Source organism: Musa acuminata, chromosome BXJ1-9 (genome assembly GCF_036884655.1).
Source record: "Musa acuminata AAA Group cultivar baxijiao chromosome BXJ1-9, Cavendish_Baxijiao_AAA, whole genome shotgun sequence".
Classification (NCBI taxonomy): Eukaryota; Viridiplantae; Streptophyta; class Magnoliopsida; order Zingiberales; family Musaceae; genus Musa; species Musa acuminata.
This window is the reverse complement of record NC_088335.1, coordinates 1,130,593-1,155,000: the sequence shown is the minus strand read 5'-3', so window position 1 is coordinate 1,155,000 and position 24,408 is coordinate 1,130,593. Positions and strand designations below refer to the sequence as shown.

Sequence of the window (24,408 nt, the reverse complement as noted above, 5' to 3'; positions counted from 1 at the left end):
TTTTATTTCTAAAGTTTATCATGTTAATATTGTCTTAATTATAGTATTATTTTATGGCTTTTTTTCTTCTGATTTAAAAAAAAATTGTTTTCTTAAGTTATATAATAATTTCAACGCTATGGGGCCAAAGGCCCATCGGACCGGGCTTACCCTACTGTACGGACCGGCTCACATTACATCTCAAGCCGGAGTCGAGCCGCAGCATCGGGAACGCAAGACAACGTGAGCCCATCCTACGAAACTGAGATCCAACTTCCCTCTCTCCACTCCCCCACTACTCTATACTGTGGAGGGGAGAAAGCAGATCCGTGCATTCCGACTAAGTATTATTGTCACGATCATCATCGTCTCCGCCAGCAGATGCGGATCTTGCAGCTAGGTTTGTTGGTCGCTCTCGCGTCGGGAGTCGCCGCGATCCTCATCTACATCGTCGGACTCTCCAATCCCTGTGAGCTTTCGATGCTGCGGGACTCTCGTTTTCTTGATCCCGGGGAACTGTGGTCGTTGGATCTTGATTCTTGTTTGGTTGTTTGTGTTCCTTTGCTTTCTTTCCCTGTAGATGACAGGTCTAGGGTTATGGTGGATGATCTGAGGGCGTTGAAGGCTTTGCAGAGTGGATTCAAGAAGTGTGTGGTAAGTGTTCGATATTCATCCCTAATTCATTTCGACCTACCGTATGAATCAGTGTCTAAATTAAGTAGATTTTTGAGTTCGTCAATGTGATGTTCTTTATTCTTGTATTCTAATTTTTATGCTTGCTTTGAACTTTTAAGACTGTGATATGTCCCAGAAAATTTCAATATTGTTTGGTACTCGAAATATGTCAATAAACAATTCTGTTTAGAGATTTAGTGTCATAGTGGACCAATAATTTAGAAATTGTTGCTAATTAAAACTCAAATCTGTCATCGATGTTCATAAATACTTTATAAAAAGTTGGCTTACTTGTCTTGTTGCTATTAATATATTTTTAGTGTTGGCAATACTTGTTAGAAGGTACTTCAACATGGTAAATAATTCAAATTCCATGAAATAAGCTTGAAAATCACTAATAGAAGGATATGTAAAAGACAATGTCAAAAATTTCTATTTTTGTCTTTTCTACAGTTATAATTTGATCCACACTTTCTTTTTTCAATTGTATTCCATTTTTGTTAGATATCAGTGTTCGCTTCTATCCTTTTGGTGTTTCAAACAAAGTATAAAAGTAAGACTATAAAGCTTTATATGTGGGAAGCTACATGAGAAAGTGCTAGTGCATTTCTTCTCTAAGGAGACAAATATACATCTTGGATAGACCCACTCCAAAATTTAGCTAAGTTATGGATCATGGATGACAGTATCTCAAAAGAGACACAACAACAATATCTTCTCATGAAAAACCGTTTGCTTCCATCTTTTCTTTAATGGATTTGGGCAAGGCTACAATAGTGAAAGAATCATTACAAATTTCTTCCGTTGGTTGGACTGCCAACATCAAACTGTGCAAATTAGATTTCAGCATTCCTGTGCAGAAGACCAATTTGTTGTTTGATCCATTGGAGGATTGTAGTACATTGGGTTGGTGGCAACAATTGATTATTGTTCCTTGTGCTGACTAGTTGGTCTGCAGTGGTAATCAGCTATCTTCACCCTTCATAAATGGCTGACTCATGGGTTGAGAAGGATTTGAAGGCATGCATGGTGGCTCTACTCCATATTTATCCTCCCAAGTATTTTGTTGCACTCCATTGTAGGTCTGTTCATAAACCTTGCTGACCAGTAGCAATACAATTGAAAATTTTAAAAGTTTAAAAATCCCTCTTTCCCTCAACTGCTCTTGTTTTCACCTTTCCATCTGCTCTCTTCTGAATCTTTCTTCATCCCGCACTACTTCACTTATGCGGCTGGGTGGCTGATCTCATGCGTGTGATCTGGTTCGGTCGCGGTTGGGCTTGTCTATCTATGGATTTTCTGTGGTTGCAATAAATCTGTTGGAATTAGCAACTTATTGTCCAACCTTAGGTCCAGTGCCAGTAAGGCAGATATGACAGCTGTGTGCAGTCCCACCCAAGATATTCCCCTTCCCATAGAGTGGCTTTGCACATTGCAGGAATCAGTATCGCTGTCAGGAGGGTTATCTAACTTGGTCGGTGTTTTTTGTATCACTCTCTCCTTAGCACTCAAGTATGATTGTGCTGTTGGAGCTAGTGGAATAATATGGTCAGTACACTTGTTGAACAGATTTGGTGAAGATTGAGGCTGGATACTGGGGTTATCAACATCTTGTTGAGGAGATCACTAAATTGATTTTGTCCGGTAGATAGTTCCAATTGTACTATTGTCAAATTCAACTTTACATCTTTGTCATGTGACTGTGCATCCTTAACAGTGTCTTGGCAATATGTTGTAACATCAAGTCTTGTTGAAGTCATGAACATCATTGGAAGAATGTGTCAACATTGGTTGTAAGCTGATGTAGGACATCTTTTCCTTATCTCTTATGTCATGGTGTTAATGATTACACTAATCATTGCTTCTCTTGGTTCTCTATTTCAACAAAGAGAAGCCTTCCACAAGTGAAATAAAGTGGAAAAGGAAATATTTTTTTACTGCAAAAACAAAGACTTCTATGCAAATAGATAGCAAAGAGGTCGATTATGCCTTTACCTATCACTGTTCTTCTTTTCTTGTAGTTTTTTGCTAATATTAAGATAGTGGCTAAATTTGATCTGGAAAGGTTGCGGTTGATTCCCTTTTGGGACTAATGCTGTCCTGGGAGGTCACCAACCTCTCTCCTATTGGCAGTAGGAGTTTGGAACTCTTGTGGTTAACCACAGGTGGTCCCAGAACCTTGTTATGTTCAAACCAAGCAAGGGCTGCCAGGCCCTCTTTTGATTCAAACAAGTGTTGCATTTCCATGCTACTTCTACTACTTCTGCTGCTGTTGCTAAGCGTGCTGCTATGCCACTGCTTTTATGTTGCTGTTTCACCTCTGTAAATCTGGATGCACCAGAAAGAGAGGAGAGGGAAGCGGTAGTGATCATCATGCTCCATATTGCATGCAAATTCTGGGGAGCAAGACTGAGGCAGTGCACTTGGACATGCAAAACATAGGTAGATATGAAAGTGGAAGAGAAATTTGGAACTTTTTCTGCAGTATTCATCCCAACATAAAGGACTTTTAAGAACTAACCTTCACATGGCTTTTTGGCCATTAAAATCTAATGTTGTCTTTGTGCTGCTAAATACAAGTGGTTTGATCATGCAGATGCTCTTGGTACATTGTTGAAATTAATAATATTGCTAGCATTTCTCAAAACAATTTGTAGATTCTCAATCATCATCTTCTGGAAGTGCAGGATGCTAATGGTTTTGGATTACAAGCTCTGGTCAGCCAGGACTATTGTCAAGTTACGATTCAGTACCCTAGAGATACAGTGCCAAAGTGGGTGAGTTTGTTTTTAGTTGACACAACAAATTGTAATGTTTCCTGCATCAAACAAAATGCTATACTATGTGCAAAACATGGTTATGAATTATTTTACTTCGAAGTTCTTCTCCAATAGTCTTTCTATTATCTTATAATCCAGTCAAGATATTGATATATTAGGTTGTAAAACTTGGAAAAACCATTTAAACTTCTGTTCATGCTAGCTTAGCTTTTGCAAAAAAGTATGTTAGATTTTCCTTTGCAAATCTCAGTAAGTGGCATGGTTCATCCATTTAGTTCAATAAAGCTGTTAGCCTTGTTAGCTTACTTTCTCATCCTTGACAATCTGCTAAAGCTTTTTGGTGCAAGGATCCATACTATTCATAATGTGTTTCCTGATCATGTGTTGCTTTTTCAAAAAAAAAAAAAAACCCTTATTAAATTCTAAAGTACCATAACAAGAAAAAAAAAAGCATCAATATTTTGGCTATTTTGGGCCCATGACATAGACACTTTCCCATCATCTATATGCCAGCATTCTCCATTTATCAAGGACCATTGTTCTTATTCAACCATTCTTCATTCTCTCTCGAAAATCTGAATTTTCTTACTTACCTGCATTAAGAAGCATGCTAGAAGCTCTTCCCACAATTCTGTTTTCAAGTGGTGCTGTTCCCAACTTGTCAAGGAACCTGAAGATATTGGAAATTGAGCAGCCTTTTTCTGGTAGATAAACAGTACTTCTCATTCCATGTTTTAATTTGTATGATAAATTTCCACCTTAGAGATCTCTTATGACATTCATTTATATTCATTGTGAATGATTGCAATTTAGAGAAAAAAAAACATGCTCTACATGATGATATTCTTTAAGTATTATTACTTTATGAGCATAGATGTGACTTTTATTTGCTCATCTGAGCTGGTTTCATTTGGTATACAAGGTAAATTTTATGCAGTCCATCGTTATTTGATTTCTTCTAAACTAATGTTATATTTATAGAGGGATCCAAAAACTGGAGAACTTGAAGGCTTATCATTTGATTTCAACCTCTGTGAAGCAGTTGCTACATGGGAGCAGGTGAGTTTGCCATTTGTATCTCTTGAAGCTTGTTTATAGACTAGGCAGTGGATGAGCCCAAAAGCATAAATAATATATAGTTCCATGATCCATCTGATGATTTTGGCAGTTCTAAAATGTGATCGATGTTTTAGAAATGTGCTGGATATTTCTGTAGGATATCCATATTTTACTTAGTCTTATTTGTATTTCTTACCAAGATATCATTTTATATTGTTTGAGTTTGAGCTCATACTGGTTTTAAGATTCATGACCTATGGACAGCTTGCTTGTTTTGTCTGGTTCAAAATATTACCCATTGAATTTTTCTTTAGGTTCGCAATAGTTCTACCATACTCACAAAAGAGTTTATTGATGCTTTACCAAATGGATGGGAGGAATATGCATGGCGGAGGATCAACAAAGGAATACATCTGTGAGTACAGTTGGTCCAGCTTGATTCAGCTAGAAAGGGTGTCTTATAGTGTTTTCTTGATCTTTTTACCTCTGCTGGGTGCATTAATGAAGGTAAATTTATTCCATGAAGTTGCTAATGATCACACATGTGGAAATTTCTCTTCTATTCTAGTGACTGGTGCAAGAATAGGACATTATGCATGGAAAAACTTTCTTTAGTACTCCCTGAAACACCACCTTTTGTGCCTCGGCAATTTGAACGATGTGCTGTCATTGGTAATTCTGGAGACCTTCTAAAAACAAATTTTGGGGAAGAAATAGATGATTATGATGCTGTTGTTAGAGAAAATGGAGCTCCAATCCAGGTTTAATGAGTACCTCTCCTAACTTTGCTGCAGTAGTATTTACTGACCTACTAAGAATTTTTCTTCCCTCTTACAATATCTCAGAACTACACAAAATATGTTGGTCGGAAAAGTACATTTCGTCTTCTTAATAGAGGATCTGCCAAGGCACTTGACAAAGTTGCAGAATTAGATGGTATGAAATTTGTACCTTTTTTCATGTATATCTTTTTTAATATAAACCATGGTGAGTTTTGCATTTTGCAGAAACTAAGGAGGAGGTCCTGATCATCAAAACCACTATTCATGATGTCATGAATAACATGATTCGGGTAATTAGATCATGCTCAAAAATATTTTAAGTTGTTCCTTCTAAAAGGTGCATGCTGTTATGTTAGACATTGTCATAGCAGCTAGTGTGACAGCTTCCATATATGAATTTATGATTTTTCTTTGATCCTCACTAGTCATTACTTTTTTTAGCTGTATATAACATATATTTCTTGATAGCTCTTTGAATTGTCATCCATGATAATGATAATAACAGTTGGTAATTCTTGCTCTCAACCCATTTTATTACCTTTATAGCACAACATACTACCATCAAAATGCCTTTTAAGTTCACTTCCAGCTGACAGGGACCTTCAAGCAAATGTTGGTCTGAGTCCAATCTGCATTAGGGGAAAGACTCCTTAAGCTATGACAACCATCAAAATGCCTTTGCCCTGGGGGAATAGGAGTTTAAACATGGTACATATACCCTTCCATTCCTCTTACCCCTTATCAAATTTTAGATAATTCTTAAGTGCTCTTCAATTGTGTTTGCCCTGGTGGTCTTGGTCTAAGCTCTTCACTAACAATCATAATTGCCTACCATCACTAAAGAAGGAGCATTAAGGATAGTCAATCCTGGCTAAATAGGGCTCTAATTTGATTCTCATTTGAACATATCTCTATGATGATGTCATGATCAGCCAAGTTGTCAATAATAGGTTTATAGTTTGTGGGTATAAGCTTCTTGTTCATAGGGTTGTCAGAAACTGAGATTGCTCCATAAATTATCAGTCACGTTACTGACCTTGTGCCATAAGCCTAATCAGCATAGTAGTATGAATTATTCTCACTATTTCAGCATTTCATATGTTTCTTCTGTGTAAATAGCATTCCAAATAGTGGGAATTGGATTCATGCTTGTAGTGTTATTTAAATTTCATCCATAAACAGCATGCATATTTAACAATATAGTTTCCCATTAATCTAAAGTTTTATCAATATAGTGTCCCCATTGTGGTGGATGGTATGTTGTTCCTTTCTGTGTTCATATGCACACATCAATAGAACTGGTTACGGCTCACAAATGTTAAAAGCATTTGTTCCTTAGGTATCTGTCAAGTGCTTACAAATGACAATTAATCTTGTTTGTTTGAACCTCAGATCATAAAGTTTCACCCGACATGACCATACTGGTAGCAAAAAATAATTGCCTGAGCTTCAATGCTTAACAGTGATGGCATACAGGACATAATATCACACATTTGCATAAACATACCATGACATGCTAAACAGTAAACACAACTGCTATTGCTGATAGATTTCGAGCATGGAAACACAACTATTGTCACTGACAGATTTTGAGCATGGGGAATCAATCCTACTCAAATGAACCTTTAAAATTAAATTTTCTGGATATGTGTGACACTTGACCCTTTTGTTTTTGTTGTAGGAAGTCCCTATTAGGAACAAAGTATATCTCATGTTAGGGGCATCATTTGGCTCTTCAGCGAAAGGAACAGGGCTTAAGGCTCTTGAGTTTGCTTTATCCATCTGTGAGACTGTTGAGATGTATGGTTTCACAGTGGATCCAGGATACAAGGAATGGTAGTGTACAAAGCAGGACTCTTTGTTCTTTGCTTGAACATAAACACAGTAATGCAATTCTTTTGTAAGCTGTAGTTGTCTTTCTTTGTTTGTAGGACAAGATACTTTTCAGAGTCTAGGCAGGGGCATACTCCACTTCATGGTAGGACATATTATCAGATGATGGAGTGTTTAGGAGTAAGTTAATTCTTTTTATTATTTTTTGCTGTCATAATAGTTGGAAGTGAGGGCCAATAGCTAAATGCTTGGTTTCTCTCCTATGCAGCTTATTAAGATCCACTCTCCAATGCGGGCCAATTTTAGTAGGGTAGTTAACTGGTTACCAAATGAGAGCATACTTAATGCTGCTCGAACTGCATCTGAAAAAATTTTGAGGTAACCAAATCATATGCAACTTATATCTGTCTTAGCATTTTCTTACAACTAAAATAAATTACTTGATGACACTTAGCAAATGTTGCTACATCTTTTCATAATACGACTGTATATCTGTGAACAAGGGAAACCTTCTGTATTATCATTATATCACCAAGGCAGCTTCCAATATATGAAGTTCTATAACTATAAGTTGATTTTATAATCATATAAATTATGATTGGTCGAGCTATGATAATTTCTTTTTATAAGTTGATCTTAATATGGTATTGTGCTAACTGCTTAACATGATTCCCGACTGATGTTTAATTTACTGGTTCTACCATCAGCTGGTAACAACTGTTTGTTTATTTAGCCAAATTGTCAAGGTCCATTATTTGCATATACCTGCTGCTTCACATAGTGGTTTTAGTTATTTGTGCATTCTTTAGTTTCATTTTATGTCCTGGCTGATGCTTTAAGTACTATATTGATGATTAATTAGTATATCTTACTTTTTGAATACCCTGATTCATCTCTTTGATTCTGAGTATTTCTTCAATATCCCAAATTGGTACCGTTGATAACAATATTACTGATAAACCTACTGTTGGCAAACGGTTGCGATGCTCCTTGGGCATACATTAAAATAGCTGGACGTTCTTTCCTCAATTTATATTAAATGACTTAGTAACGTCCCAGTCTATTTTTGATCTTAGATTAGAATATTGCAATGCATCAATTATTGTTTGAATAACAGTCCATTACAATAGTGTATGATATAGAAATGTCGAGACCCTTACAGCTAGGCTACTTTGGTCTGGTTCAAGTGGGCCTATCCTCTCTGTGAAAGTTATGTCGTTATGTTCCTTAATGCATTGTTTATGCTTGCTTAGGCCTTAGCCAACCAAAAAAGTCTATGATAGAGTGCCAAAAGTTCTTTGGAACTGTAATGGTTAGTGCCATCTCAAAACTCATACTAAAATATTTTGTGTTGAAGTGGAGCAAAGTGCAAAACTTAAGTGCTAAGTCTCTTACATGGATCTGTTGGTCTTCCATTGATTATCACGAGTAGATATACATGTCAGTCTGTTATGCTAGTGTCTTAGAGCTATTGTTGACATGCATACACCAGTGCTGGCTGGCACATAACATACTGACCATGGCAAGCACTGGTCTCTGCCCTTTTTCCCTGCTTTTTTCTTTTTTGCGCATGATTTGTAGAATCCGTTCATTCTTTGATCTGGTTGACCTAACATGTCTTGAAGTACTTGTTTGGTCCAGGTTTTAGGACTAAAAGGCTTAGGTTGTTTTGATTTCTTGAGGATGCTGGCTTTAGAGAAGTCTGTGTTGTGACCTTTATGGCCTTTCCTTTGCGCTTCAGACTGGTCACTAAAAAGCATTGCCGGGTTCTGAGACTAAAAAATTACTGTTTGTACCTATCTTGAGTAATGATAAGGGCAAAAATCATCCTTTCCTAACTTGACATATGGATGCCAACATGGACACCCATGTGACACAAATCTATTACATCAGATTTGTCATAAGCAGTCGTTTCAATAGAAAATATTCTCTGAATCAGCTCTCATTTGTAGAATATTACGCTGATCGCAAGCGGTTAAGTACCCCCACTATAATTAGTAGGTCCCTTCCTGTCTCTTCTACAGTCTTTGAACTCTCGTTAACTCCACCTTAGACTCCTCATCGATTTAGGCATCCGAGGGATCAGGTTGGGAACACCCAACTGTCACGACCTTAGCTGGTTTTGCCTAAGGCGTGCGGCACCCTCGCGCGTCCGTCCGCAAAGGTCAGCCTCCCCGAAGCCTCCCATTGTCCCTTAGGACCAACAAAAGAGAGAACGGGTTAAAGAGAACGCCTCAATCGGGATCCACAAGCAAACATGTCCGAAAAACACTTCATAGACAATGCAAATTACAAACAGACTTTACAAGCTCTGAATAGTTACACAACAAAGGGTAAAATGGTCCATTACAGACCGAAAAGCTCTCGCACGTGTCCACATGACACAACCTTTATTTACAAGCCTAAAGAGGCCACCAACCCAACTAACATGGGACTATTTAGCCTTCGGCCGCCCCTCTACCTGCTGTACAAGGCATGAACATGCCAAAAGACAACCGACAGACATAAGCATTACATCCAACATCTTGTTTAGAAGTTTGTCCGTTACATTCTCCCCCACTTATCCCTTCGACGTCCTCGTCGATGCCTTTGTGAACACTGCAACTCTTCGCCTTTGCTGAGTCTTCAATCTTTTGCTCCAGCTGCAATGCGCCTCCTGGCTCCCAGCTGTTCTCCGCTGCTGTTTTTGAGTAGTCGAACCTTTGATCCGCCATGCTGCTTGAACTGGGTGGATGCTTGTTGGAGCTTTAACGAGCATCGCCTCGCAAACTTATGAAGTTTTGGGTCCTTCCTCCACAAAATCTGCTCATTGACTCTTCTTTCAGTTAGTTGTCACATCCAAGTAGGTTCGCATCACTTCCGCTTTCGATTGGCATTTCGTTGGGAAATGAGGCGGACAATCTACTCTCAGTAGCACTGATCACCGTTGGTGAGGATTTGACAACTATTGTCTTCCATTATCTTCGAAGGGTCTTTGAACTTGTGCAGCGCTCCTCTGCTGGATAGATAAGAGAATTGGGGTACTCAGTTTCGCCCATTCTCTTAAGAGTTGAGAAGACAAAAGTTACTTGACTTCGCCCGCCTCCTCGAGGTTGTACTTCATGCATCGAGCTGGTTACTGGCCTTCGCCTGCTCTTTGCTCACACTTCTGAAGCACTTGAAGTGTTTGCACTCCTTGCGTTGAGTTAGCTACTGTGATTCACCTTCTCAATGCCATCGAACTTCTGGAATGTGGGAAGTTTTCACCCCAACTTGGAATAATTCTCTGATAGATGAGGTCGCCTTTGGGATTGTACCGTCTTCTCCATCAACCCTGTCGCCTACTCCATTGAGTAGCAAAGGTACAGCACCGCGTACTGCCTGCTTTGTTCCTTGGTCGTGCAATCTTGCATGACCCGAAGTCCTTCACTTACGGGTATCTTGATGAGAAACTTGTTGACATCGGTCTTACGAAGTTTCTTGGCCTCTGCCCTTCAGCCTTGTCTCGGTACTTGGAGATTGCCTCTGCATGCTCCACCTCCTCGGCCCCTTTCACGACCAAGCGCTCTCCCTCCATGAGAGCAAGGGATCAATGACTTGCACGGAAGTCCCGCCTCTGCGGTACCATGGCGCTGCCATGCCCATGACCCTACTATCCGTCGCCTCGCCTCTGTATCCCTTTTCTTCACAATCAGTAGAGATGTCTCCGTGGCACTCCTTTGAGTCCACCTCCATTCTAACTGATGCTTGATTTTGGGTAGCTAAGTCCCTCTGGACTTGTCGTCGCTTCCTCGCCCCTTTCGACCCCCTGCTTCAACACCTCTGTGTTCTCCAAGCAGTCCGTTTGGTCGATGGAAAGACAGACTGCAACTCCCATGCATGGCCTCTGCCATCACGTTGTAGAGTTTGCACCGATTCTGTTCTCCTTAGCTTCCTTGGTAGTAACGTTCGCTTACTCGACCTTGTCCTCTGACTTGTCGGGCTCCCTTAAGCGAATATGAGCTCTGGAGAAGTCCAACTCTCCAGCTGCTTCGATCATACCTCTGCATGATCAAGTCCCTCCCATGGAACTCACTGGTACTTGCATTCGAACTTTTCCCTTGGTGGAACCCAGCCCCCATATGCTGATGACCAAGGTTTTCATCCGATGCAAAATTCGGTGCACGCCCGGAAGACCCGCCTCTGCGGTACCATGGCCTTCACTCCTTGAATCCATAGCCCTTCTTGCCGTCGTGTTGTTCACCAAAGCGGAGCTCCCAGTAGCTCCCGATCATACCTCCATATGATCTCATCCCTCACGGGACAGATTGTGTGTATCGCATTGCCACGAACTGTTCCACCACGATCCGCTGCACCATGTCGCCTCCTGGTAACATCTCCATTGCATTCTGATCCTTGTGGAATAAACTCGAATTGTGAACTCTCCTTGTGTGGCCTCTGCCAATACATCGCAGGGTCCCTTCCACCTTCGATTTTGTTCGCTCCTCTGGCAATCGACCTTCATCCACCCACTCCTGGGTCACACCTAGATGAAGCACCGCTCTAGGACAGTCCGTCGCCTAGTAGCTCTCAAAGTCCACCGACTTCACTGTAATCTGTGCACCATTGTCTGGATCCTGGGCCTCTGCCCCTACCAGCACAATCTCCGCTGCGCACTGCTTCCTTCATAGCAACTCAAATGGCAACACTGTGGCATATTCTTCAAGAGTACCCGCCTCTGCGTCCTCTTGCCCCGTGCTAAGGCCCTTCTGAACCCAACTTCGCCTCCGCAAATTGAGTCGCCTTAGTTCCTCCATCAAATGCTTCTCCGAGTTAAGGTGCATGTGCCGCGAAGCTCCCTTCGTCTTTGGCACCATGCAAGATGAGTCCGCTCCGTCAGAAAGAAGGACCCATGGAACAACATGATCCTACTCTTGCCTCTGCAAGAGTTCATGTCCTTGACCTCTGTCTAAGGAAAGCACTGTGCCTCTGCTCCATGTTCCAACTTCTATGCTGGCTCCCTTCATGCGGCTTGGGTACTTCGCCAAGTTACACCCAAGTTGCTCCGCTCCTCGTTTTTGCATTGAGTCAATGGTGGCCCTCGCGCCTACCATTCCACGGGTTAGCCCTCTCTTGAGTCCGATCTCCACATCGACTCCAAGTGTACCTTCATAAGTTGCTTTAGGTCGCTCCCCCACTTGATCTCGCAATGCATCCACCAATGCATTCTCTCGAGCGAGATCATGCGGCAACTCCTCGCTGCTTGCTCGGTCCATTGAGCTTCGTGGAGTTGTTGTTTGTGAGGTACTCCTCCTCAACATGTGAAGTCCGTCTTACATGATTCTCCCTCTGAAGTGCCGAGACTTATCCCTCTTGAATAACTGTCCCGTTGGAGCAACATCTCTCTTCGTTTCAGAGATCACCATCCCCTTGGACTACTTCGATCTGCTGAACAAACTGTGCATTGTTTTGTCTCCTGCAAACGCACTTGCTAGATTGCGACTCCACGTCCATACAGCCCCCGCTGCACCCCTCAAGGCCTAGCAACATGCTGAACTCATTGCACACTTCAGCCTCCTACGGACGTATCCTTCACATGCCGAAGAGAAAGTTTCAATGCTCCATGGCGCCGAGTCTCGGCCGCCTTGGGATGGCCACGAACATTCCATCGTCCGCATACAAGCCCATGCATGAGTACCAAATTCTTCGAGTTAGCAATTCCCCTCACCTCTGTGAGCTTTGCACAACTCTTTCGGTCGCTGAGCAACTCATTCCACTTTGCATGGTCTCATCCTTTGCCAAGCGCCTTGCTTGCCTTGAGCACCATCAAGTCAAGTTGCCAACGTTGAGCCGTAGCTCAAACTCAGCCATCCCAACCTTTGTGCGCTCCGCATTCTTCCAAGCTTGCCTGTTCTCGTGGTGCCTTTTGCGCGAAGGGTTGGCCATTCCTCTGAATGCCAATGTTAGATGCCCGCTCCTCTGAGCGACTCTTTTCCCTACATCTCCATGCCCGTTTTCCCTCAAACGGTCGCGCGTGCTGACTGCCCTCAACGCAGCCCCGCTAGGTCCCCCACGTTTGCATGTCAAGTGTTTCTATGAGTGCTTGTCCGGCTCTGATACCATAATGTCACGACCTTAGCTGGTTTTGCCTAAGGCGTGCGGCACCCTCGCGCGTCCGTCCGCAAAGGTCAGCCTCCCCGAAGCCTCCCATTGTCCCTTAGGACCAACAAAAGAGAGAACAGGTTAAAGAGAACGCCTCAATCGGGATCCACAAGCAAACATGTCCGAAAAACACTTCATAGACAATGCAAATTACAAACAGACTTTACAAGCTCTGAATAGTTGCACAACAAAGGGTAAAATGGTCCATTACAGACCGAAAAACTCTCGCACGTGTCCACATGACACAACCTTTATTTACAAGCCTAAAGAGGCCACCCAACTAACATGGGACTATTTAGCCTTCGGCCGCCCCTCTACCTGCTGTACAAGGCATGAACATGCCAAAAGACAACGGACAGACATAAGTATTACATCCAACATCTTGTTTAGAAGTTTGTCCGTTACACAACGTCAGTCAATTACCACAGGTACCTTGGAAGTGTTTGGACACTACGGAGATTGGGAGCTCCACTTTGGCTTCACTTCGGTAGGTCGAGAGCTTCCACGTCAATACTTTATCTCCACTTTGGTAGTTTACCTCCAGTTTGGCTTCTCAGCACCTCAGGTCGGGTCAGCCTGCTGTCACGTTGGGCTTGGACCTGATCATGTCGTGCTTGGCACCGCACTCGACAACCGACTTTGGAGACATCAAGGAACTTATTGGTTGGTGGTTCTCACATGTGTGAAAGCAATCAAACTAAAATAGGATTTCAGCCAATAAAAACTGGTTTTTGAGGACATATTTGATGTTTTTACTAATTATTTATGCAATTGAAGACGGATTTGTTTAGATAATTTGAAGACTGATAACATTATCATGTGCTTTTAGTTTTGAATTGACATTCTGCTTGCTGATATAGTGGTTCTGTGAGTTGTATGTGACAAAGGTTATTGTCATAAGCTGGGGAAGTTTCAGAGTAAAGAAAGAGATTAATTTAACTAATGTAGTTTATTAAACTGATGTGCATGATGGCAGCCAACCTTTGGTTTAGTGGAAGTGGGGTAATATAGGAAATTCCATGGAAAATCAAATAGTGATTGAAGACCGAATAGTGCTGAATATGTTAGAAGTGGAGAATGCTCAAAATTACTTTTTTGCACGAAGTTGACTTAGTTGAATTTGTGTGACAAACTGAAGTGGATTAGTTACAACAATAACAAAAACAACAAAGCCATAAAGTCCTCCCTCCCCTCTCTTGCATCCTCCCTAAGTGCGTATGATAAAATTTGCAATGGCTTTTTACCTTTTGTATCTCCAGCACTGATCAGGGAACATTTTCTTTAATTAAAATACATGTAAATTTACTGATTTTTAATTATTTGACATGTAAATTTACTGATGGTGGTATGTACTTGATGGCTGATGCACAAGGGAGAAAACAGTTACCTTTGATCTTTATAAGTTGGATTGTAGAATATATTGCAAAAATGTTATGAGCTTGCTAAAATTTATTGATTGCTTCCTGTTATAAATGTTAGCAACACAGTGCTGGTTTACTTCAATATTATATGATAAGTTAGAGGTCTTTAACCATGAAGATAGGGTGGATTTGGATGCAGATATATCGTAATATCGCTTTTTGTCTCAATTTCTGTTAGTAATATATAGCTTGTTGACTCAGTATTTGTTAGTAACATTGCTTTTTGTCTCAATATTTGTTAGTAATACTGCTTTTTGTCTCAATATTTGTTTGTAATACTGCTTTTTGTCTCGATATTTGTTAGTAATTTCAATTTGTCTCAATATTTTTCAGTAATACCGCTTTTTGTCTCAGTATTTGTTATTAATACTTCTTTTTGTCTCAATATTTGTTAGTAACACCGCTTTTTCTCTCAACATTTGTTAGTAATATCACTTTTTGTCCCAATATTTGTTTGTAATACCACTATTGTCTCGATATGTTTGTAATATCATTTTTTGTTTCAATATTTATTACCATCCAAAATTTGAATTTTCACCTTGTTGGCTACATAAAATCATAAATTCTAGAAAAAGAGTAAATTCAGTAAATAAGGCTTCTGTTAAAACAGGATTTAGGGAGGACCAACATACACATGAATCCTGATTATTAAGATTGCAAAGAAGCAATCCTACCATTGCACAAGGCTCACCCTCTATTTTCAAGAAAAAAAGAGGAAAAAAAAATCATAGTATCATATATGAATCTAATCCATTGTTGATGGCTAATTGGTGTCTTCACAGTGTCTTGATTTTAAATCTCTTTAGAAAATAGTTTTGCTCGTATTTATTTTGATTTTTCTAGATTTACATTCTGGGTTCTACTCTCTACCCTGAAGGTTCAAATTATGCATTGAGTTTTTTTTTCACTTAAGCTCATTACCTGGTCCATCTTTTTATCCTCAGGAGGATTGGAGCTGGGATGAGTGACCCATTCGGTGCATGTTCCATCATAAAGAAGCGTCCCAAAGGAAAGTCTCCACTAATCTCCGGCCTAAGAAAGGCTGCTATGAAGCATCAGAGCTATGTGAAAGGTGCATCTATGTATCCTCTGGAAAGAAACACTGGAAATGGTATGCTGTGTATGGTGCCAGACATGACTTAGCCCTCATGCTGGACCAAACCAAGCAAGTTCGAAGATGATTTTACCAATCAGGTTGAAGTCAGAATGCTTCAGTTGAAGCTGCCATGAGAGCTGCCCAAGCCATGCCAAAATTTCGATTTGACATGTCTCAAGGTCATTGATGAATGGTATCCTGGAAGTGCCTAGTCCAATAACAGAGCCATATGTTGTGCATTAATCCAGTTTAAATTCAAGTTATCAATATTGAAATTTTGTATTCGGTTTAAAAATCTCACATTGGCAAGATAGACAATCAGAAAGAATAGGTAATTTCATTTTTTGTGTGACCATTTTATATTCTTTCGGGTATCATGTTGGTACCATCATACAAAACAAATATCATCTTCGCATTTCACTTAAGTTAGATTTTGATAGTTTTTATTGTCTATGTTAAAACAATTGCTTATATTTTCATGTTCACTTATTCTCTTGCCTGTTTCAGCCAACTTTAAAGCCTAAGTAGGGGTGAAAGAAATCCAATCTGATTGGTGAGTTAATTTTTTTTATTTATGTTAAGGTAAGTGGAGAAGGCAAGATTGGATTTCAGAATTTTGCAGCTTCGTTTATTGCTTCCTAACTTGAACTAACCTGTTCCACGTGTACCTACGGCTTGTCAGGGATAGATTTTGATGAGCACAAGTATGAGCACAGGATCACTTTCTTTTTGAATCAGGATGGAAATAGGGAATAGGAAAAAGGTAAAAGAGCAACAAGTTTTCATTTTTGTTTATTGGAGAAAACCCCCAATTTTCTTTGAAAATTATTTAAGAGTAACATACTTCTTGAGCAAATTGATCCCAACACAACACGGTTGGGTTGGATCTGGTTTGCTCACAACACTGGTTGTGCCAAAAGTAGAAGTTACGGATTAATAGTAAAGGGGCTCTCAGCCAATATGGGTGATTGCTGCGATATGAAATAAATATCTATATATTATGTTTGATAGGTGTAGATGCGTTCAAGTAGGATTAGCATTGGGTTTCGGACCAACCCAACCCGGATTTCTAGCACAACCCGAGTCTTAATTGGATCGGATCACTAACTCATAATACTGGTCCACTGACGGGCCGGGTGGGTTCCGTTCCTCCACACCCAGACGCTTCTCCCCGTCTTTCACTTACACTGCCTCACTCCTTTCAGCGAAGTCACAAGTGGTGGCGGTATCGCGCTGCTGGATCAACGGATTGGAAAGTAAGAGCAGAAGACCACGAAGAAGCGACCCGAATCGACGCCCACTCCATTCTTCCCCCTTCTCCCTCCCCTCGCAACCCTAACCCTGACCCTGGCGCTCTCGATCCCGATCCCGAGACCCCGACCATAGACCGGAATCCTTTTAAGAGCTTCATCACCACCACCGGATCTCCGATCGGCGATGGCGGCGGCCGCGGCGCGGGCCGATGGCCAGGAGAAGGTGATCGCTGCGGCGAAGCACATCGTCAGCAGCCTCGCCACCTCGAAGAACGCTGCCGAGGACATGATCCGCATCCTTTCCGGCTTCGACAACCGCCTCTCCACCATCAATGACCTATTCGCCCCTTCTTCGGACCGCAGCGGCGGAGGCGCCGACGTTGATGGCGATGGCCGTGACCTCTCCGTGGCTGAGCTCCGCCTCGAGGCCGCCCAGAAGGTGGTTCTTCGCTGGGACGCCTCCGATTCCCTCTTGTGGGAATCCTGCCCTGAGGACGCTGAGGAGTACCTTGCCGCTGTCGATTGTCTCATTTCCCTAGGCGAACTAAGCACCTCCACCGGCGCCGGCGCCGGCGCTGCGGAAGACCTCGTCGGTCGTGCGGAGATTGCACTTCAGATGGCAATGTCCCGCCTTGGGGAGGAGTTCCGCCACCTGATGGTCCGCAACGCCGTCCCCCTTGACTCTAACGACCTCTGCTCCTCCATTCGCCGCCTCTCCCTCTCCTTCGCCTCTGACAGCGGTGATGCTATAGAGGACTTTGAGAGCTCTGTTGACGATGAACATCACCACCAGCAGCCAACACCGCAGCAGGAGGAGGGCAGCCCTGAGGATAGGTCTGGAAGCAGCCTGATGGATGATCGGAACTTAGATCTGATCCATCCTGAAGTTGTTGCCGATCTGAAGGCGATCGCAGACAGAATGATCGAGGCCAAGTATGACAGAGAGCACCGTCATGTTTACTGCACCGTCAGACGGGACATTCTCGATGAGTACCTCTCCATTCTTGGTGTCGATCGGATTAGCATTGAGGAGGTTCAGAGAATCGAGTGGCGGATGCTCGATGACAAGATGAAGAAGTGGATTCAGGCTGTGAAGATTGTCGTTCGTGTTTTGCTCTGGGGTGAGAGACGGCTCTGTGACCAAATTCTTGCGGCCTCGGAGGAGCTCAGGGAAGAGTGCTTTGCAGAGACCACCAAGGGGTTTGTCATGCAGCTACTAAATTTTGGGGATGCCATTGTGATATGTCAGCGATCATCAGAGAAGCTCTTTCGTATTCTCGATATGTATGAGGCCCTCGCTGATGTTTTGCCAGATCTCCATGCCCTATTTGCCGCAGACCCAAAGGACCTCATATGTGACGAGGCTGATGGGATTCTGAAGAGGTTGGGTGATGCAGTAAAAGGGACTCTCATGGAGTTTGGAAATGCAATTCAAAAGGAGCCATCTCGGAAGCCAACACAGGGAGGTGAGATCCATCCCATGACCCGTTATGTGATGAACTATGTAAAATTTCTGGTTGTTTACATCAATACGTTAAATATCCTTTTGGATGATGGTGGAGTGTGTGGCACTGACGAGGGTTGTTCTGAAGGTTGGGAGAACAAAAACACTGATGGAGAGAACTTTGAGAATATGACTCCATTAGGTCGTCGCATGCTTTTGATAATCTCATATTTAGAATCTAATCTGGATGAAAAATCTAAAGTTTATGAAGATGGAGCAATGCGGTATATATTTTTGATGAACAATATACTCTATATAGTCAACAAAGTAAAGGATTCAGAGCTTGGGAGGCTTTTGGGAGACCATTGGATAAGGAGGCATCGCGGCCAAATTCGGCAGTATGCCACAAGCTACCTTAGGACTTCATGGACAAAAGTGTTGTCTTGTTTGAAGGATGATGGATATGGAAGTGGGAGCTCGAGTAGCATCTCAAAGGTTGCTCTCAAGGAGAAGTTCAAGAACTTTAACATGGCATTTGAAGAAATATACAGGGTTCAGACGACTTGGAAGGTTCCAGATCCTCAGCTTCGAGAAGAATTGAGGATTTCTATATCAGAAAAGGTTATCCCAGCTTATCGCTCTTTTATGGGAAGGTTTGGTGGTCAATTAGAGGGCGGAAGGCATGGAAAATACATAAAGTACACGTCAGATGATTTGGAGAGTCATCTTTCAGATTTATTCGAAGGGTTGCCAGGACTCACTCCGAGAAAAAAAACTTAGTTCACAGAAGGTAGCAGGTATGTTCTAAGTCTCATCAGGGGTCTTTTTGTGCAGACTTCAGGTATATTGCTGAATGTAAACTTGACAACGATGCTTTGTAGTCCTTGTATTGGTTATGCATAGTGATGGTTACTATATAGTTGTCATACTGACTTAATGTGTTGTGATAAAAATGCATATTTAAGTAAGCTGTAAGTGTGAAATTCTGGAAATTTCTAAAGTTTAAATCTATTGTCAAACAATCAAACGTTGACTGGTTCTGTTTAAATTATTATGGCTTGTTAAACTTTGCATTGCTTTTGTTGAGGAAATATCTGCTTCTGTTTAGTTGTCTTTACTTTCTTATGTGCCATTGTTTTGTACAAAGCTACAAAATGTATTCTTGCGGTTTGCATGACGAAATTTAACCAAAAAAATAAATGGGAATTTTAAGTTTGTTTCTGGTATTTGGTATTCTATGTTTCTGTTGCATCAAAACCAGTCTGTCAGGATTGATTTCAGACCTAGTTTGTATTTCATTTCTTCAAAATTTGGGGCCTGTATTCTATGTACCTCTTTTGTGGAATCTCCATATTGTTATTGGTCATTTATCTTTTAAATTGATGATGAAATTTGATTTTTACTTTTTTATTATCACAATCAAAACATTTGCTGCACAATCTATGAACAATGATCTCCATACATGGACAAGTTTGTTCAGTTTTGGAGCTCCAGGATACGCAAGTAAAGGGACTGCAAATTCTGGAGTTGACTTCCTACCAGGACTTTTCTTCATGTTGTTGGTGAAGAATTTGTGTCTTGGTTCTCAATCTTCCTTTGTGATATCCATGTGATGTGGTGCAATAATTGTAGGAACAACAAGTGGATCCATAACTTGGAACTCCTTGGCTGATTCTGGAATTTCTTCTTCTTCATTGTCTTCATCTTAATTTACATTTATTTTCAAAGTATCCAACAGAAAATATAGCAGATGGTGGATCGTTGCTTCTTTAACATTTGGATATGAGAAATCCATCCCATAAATCATCATCTTTGTCTACTGCCGTAGATCTTTTACTTTCCTATTTGTGAATATGCTATGGAACTTGTCATTCTCTTGTTTATATCAATGGGGTTGATTTTGATGATCAGAGCTTCCTTTCATGACACTTTCAAACGTTCTTTTGATGTTTGCAAAGCCTTTGTTCTCTCTTTTTTTTTCCAGATTGTTATTGGTTCTTGAATGTTGTCATCATCTTTTGTCATGAGGCTTTCATACATCCTTTTCATCGCTGCAAAGCCTTTGTTATTTTTCAACTTGTCATTGGTTCTTGAATGTTGTTTTTATCATTTGTCACTTTGTAGGATGTCTTTCGAGATCTGAATAGGACTATGGCACTGACCAGTGTTTTGCCTCGTGTTGTTGCTTGAAGCTATTTGGCATTCTTTGTTACTGTAATTATAATTCAGAACCAATGATTTGAAAAACGTTAGGCACTAAAAGATGTCGAGGTCTCCAAATGCCCGAGGCTTTAGGCACTTGCTCAAGCGAAGCAAGATGCTTTAAAATATTAAAATATAAAAAAAAAATATAATTGATAAATATGATTATATAAATAAAAATTCTGAAACCCTAATAACAGTTCTAAATAAATAGAAATTAGTAGTGTTAAAATCTAACTATGGACTATTATATGATAACAATAGTTAACAATCTACTGTTAACAGTAGATTATTTACTATTAACAGTAGTTAGAGGGGGAAAAAGAGTCATCGATAGTGGAAAGTGGGGAAGGAGAGGGCAGTGGTGATAGGAGAGGGCAGTGGTGATAGAGAAACTTTCGGACGACAGTAGCAACGGTGGAGGAAGCTATGGACGGCAGCAGCAGCGACAGAAGCTATAGACGGTGATGTCATGGGTGGAGGAAGCTTCTGTGGTGTTCGTCAGTGGCGAAGGAAGTTGTGATCCTCTCCCTCGACGGTGGAAGGAGTTGCACACGGAAGTAGCAACAGCGGAGGGAACTGCACACGAAAGCTAGGTTGTCGAACCCATTCATCAACGACAAAGGAAGCGTCGGTCCTGTGTGTCGGCAGCGGGGTAACAACAGCGCTAGGGTTTATGGCCAGGGGTTGTTGGGGGTGGGGGGTGGGTTGGGGTTTATAGTAATAGTATGTAGCTTAGTTAGTTCAATTGAACCAACTAGCTATTGTTTAACTGAACCAGACTTAAAAGTCTGATTTGATTGCTTCGTTTGAACTTTAAGTCTGGTTCGGTTTCTTCGTTTGAACCGGGCACTCGCCTGAGATGCCCCGTGCCTAAGTTCAAGCGAGTGCCCAGGCTGTGCTTCACTGAAGCGTGTCGCCTGGTCGAGGCCTAAAGCGCTCGGTCTTCGTCTCACCTCACCCGAGCACCTAGACGAGCACCCAGGTGCCCATTTAAACCACTGCTCAAATCTAATCAGACTATCACTGAATTGGCCAAAATCAGTTGGTTTATAACTTCTGTTTTAAAAAATGTTGGTTGTAAGGGCTGTGAAGAGTAAGAATCAGTACTGAGACTTGAAAAATAAAAATAAGAGGAAGATGAACGAGATATTGATAGCTCAAAAGTAAGCTTTTCACTGACTTCCAACTAATGGTTTTCCATAAAATCCAGCAATATCTCAAGGTATTTAAAGATACTAATTAATAGCCAAATTGAATTGGTTTGACCCAAAATGGATCCCACAATTCTTGATAGGCCCACTGATGGATACTAGTAGTCCAATAAGGACATCCAGATCATACTTCTAGTGATATGACAAACTTTTGTCATCAACCCATTCAAGTATTTTTTGATCTGATAGATCGCTACACCTCATTTGACGTGGCAATGATGACTATCTGTTGTGTTGGAAGCTATCTAGCAGATTTTTGTCACATCTAATTTAAAACTGTGTAGCTGAGCTGGAAAATGTACATTGTTATGCTACACCATATGCGATGTGATAACTGAAAGATTGCTAACCTTGTTGATAGATTGTTAAAATCAAGGATTGAAATATTGTACCGTACCGGAGTTTCGACTTTCGTTCGGTATTGTACGATATTGTATACCGAGTGGTATATCGTTCGGTATATCGGTCAGTATATATATATATATATATCGTTCCGTCCGATAACGAGCGGTCCGTGTACCGATCAACTGACGGACCGGTATGTACTGCCTATACCGGACGGTATTATTCAAAACTGCATACCTTGATTAAAATTATGCCTAACAATTCAACACACTTGATTTATTTTAAAGGTTTTGATCATGAAGTTTCAATAAAATCTAAGCCAAGGTGCTGATTCCAATGGGAAGTTCTCATTGTTGGTTGGATCATCGGTCTTGACCTTCTTAGTTGGAACTCAATAGTTATGTCCGGTTTTACTTTTGTCCAATCTAATAATTGAATCAGGATCAAGAATTAAAAAGTAAGAGGTCACTTTAGCACTGTATGAATGCGTCCACTCCAATGAAACCCTAATCTCCTCTCTTCCAGAAGGAGAATATGTAGCATTCATACGGTAGATACTTGTTCTCATCCTATCCTATGGATCCCTACTCATCATTTTTCTAGAAGAAAGTATGTGGCACTCATCGACTCTTACTTCTTTTCTAGAATGATGCTTGTGTTATTCATTTTGGGACATCCATCCTAATAAAAGCATTGTAAACACTAGCCCATTTGGTCAATGTCATAAGATGCATAAATATACTAGGTAGACAACATAGCAACATTAATAATCGACTCATGAGTATTTAACTATGACTTTGAGTGCAAAAGATCCAAGGTCGCATTATAAAATGCTCATATTCTCAAGAGAATTTTTTTAGTTGAAAGGCTTCAAAAGGCTTCTTTTTAAGTCGTTTAAGCCATGGTACACTTCTCGAATGACTAATCACATATTTTAACTCGAAAATAATTTTTATAATATATTTTTACCTAAAAACACTGCTCTTACTCTCAAGTCTTTCTATAGTTCTTCAATGCTCGATTGTATTAATATAGATTTGATACTTAGTTAAATCCTCTGAATCTAAACTAACTTAAACATCAAAAGAGTTTTGTTGGGTACACTCTTCATGCAGTTTTACAAGATCTTGGAAACAGTTTTTGTAATGCATTTTTGTCTAAAAAGACTATTCTTACTCTAAGGTTTTTTTATTCTTCTTCAATGCTCGATTATATTCATATAAATTTGATTCTTGATTAAATTCTTTTAATCTAAACTAACTTAGACATCAGAGGAGCTTCGTTGAACACATCTTACGAGATCTCGGCTTATATTCATCTTTGCTCAACATCATATCAGTTAGAGATAGACGTAAAATATAATCTCATATAGAAAACATATGTGTCATACAGTACAATATGACCTCGATTATTTTTTATTTAATATTCATGTCAAACAACTAAATCTGAATTGAATTTCATGTAGAAAATAATCTCATTATGATACATACGAAGGTTTACTTTTGTTTTAGGGGTAAGAAAGATTACCTATTTAATGGTTAGAAAAAATACCTACATCATATTGGAATGTTATTATTCACAAGAATTTTGACTTCACGAGGTGGTCATAAAAACAAGTCAAAGGAAGCGGGAAATCTCTCTTTCTCTCTCTAAATTGCTATGGATTTAAGAGACGAATCTCCTTGTGCATGTATAGAATTGATGACAGTATAAAAAAATCCCAAGTTTTATGTCATAAAATTTCAAGACATAAGTTCGAAGATAACGCTATCAGAAGACATCACAAATTAATAGTGCTTTGTAAACAGATGAATAACTAAATTGTATCTTAGCATATTGAGATAATTAACTTGAATTTTCTTGATTGAGAATATTAATTAGAATCTATTAGGATTGTTAATTCCAATAAATGTGAATTACTGTTTTCATAAATTTAAAGAAATTTTGAGACTTGGATGGAGAAAATTAAGTATTAGAGACAATAGTAAGTAAATAAACACAAGTGAGAGCACAAATATCTTTTGTGCATTTATCATGTCTAATGGAAACATTAGATTGAACTAACAAAAAAAGGAAAACCGATCGATAAAATCTATAAAGGATTTAATAGTGCTGATTAAAGGATTATTCTTAGAATCATTTTTGAGTACTTTACAAAATATTCAACAAATAGGAAAACTGTTTGCCGCTGCACCTTTGAACTAT

At 40.3% G+C, this 24,408-nt stretch overlaps 2 protein-coding genes across 2 annotated transcripts; both read left to right on the top strand.

Moving 5' to 3' along the window:
* Window positions 1-218: 218 nt before the first annotated feature.
* Window positions 219-16,224, top strand: LOC135583703 (sialyltransferase-like protein 2). The gene is made up of 12 exons (XM_065081698.1): window positions 219-448; window positions 560-633; window positions 3,342-3,431; window positions 4,416-4,493; window positions 4,808-4,908; window positions 5,062-5,254; window positions 5,339-5,429; window positions 5,501-5,565; window positions 6,957-7,111; window positions 7,207-7,288; window positions 7,377-7,486; window positions 15,594-16,224. The coding sequence occupies exons 1-12, from the start codon at window positions 361-363 to the stop codon at window positions 15,790-15,792; spliced, it is 1,326 nt and encodes a 441-aa protein (XP_064937770.1). The 5' UTR covers window positions 219-360; the 3' UTR covers window positions 15,793-16,224.
* A 692-nt stretch (window positions 16,225-16,916) lies between these two features.
* On the top strand, window positions 16,917-19,469 carry LOC135592313 (exocyst complex component EXO70B1-like). Its single transcript, XM_065081697.1, has one exon. It carries the CDS (start codon window positions 17,183-17,185, stop codon window positions 19,220-19,222), a length of 2,040 nt encoding a protein of 679 aa, XP_064937769.1. The 5' UTR covers window positions 16,917-17,182; the 3' UTR covers window positions 19,223-19,469.
* Window positions 19,470-24,408: the final 4,939 nt, after the last annotated feature.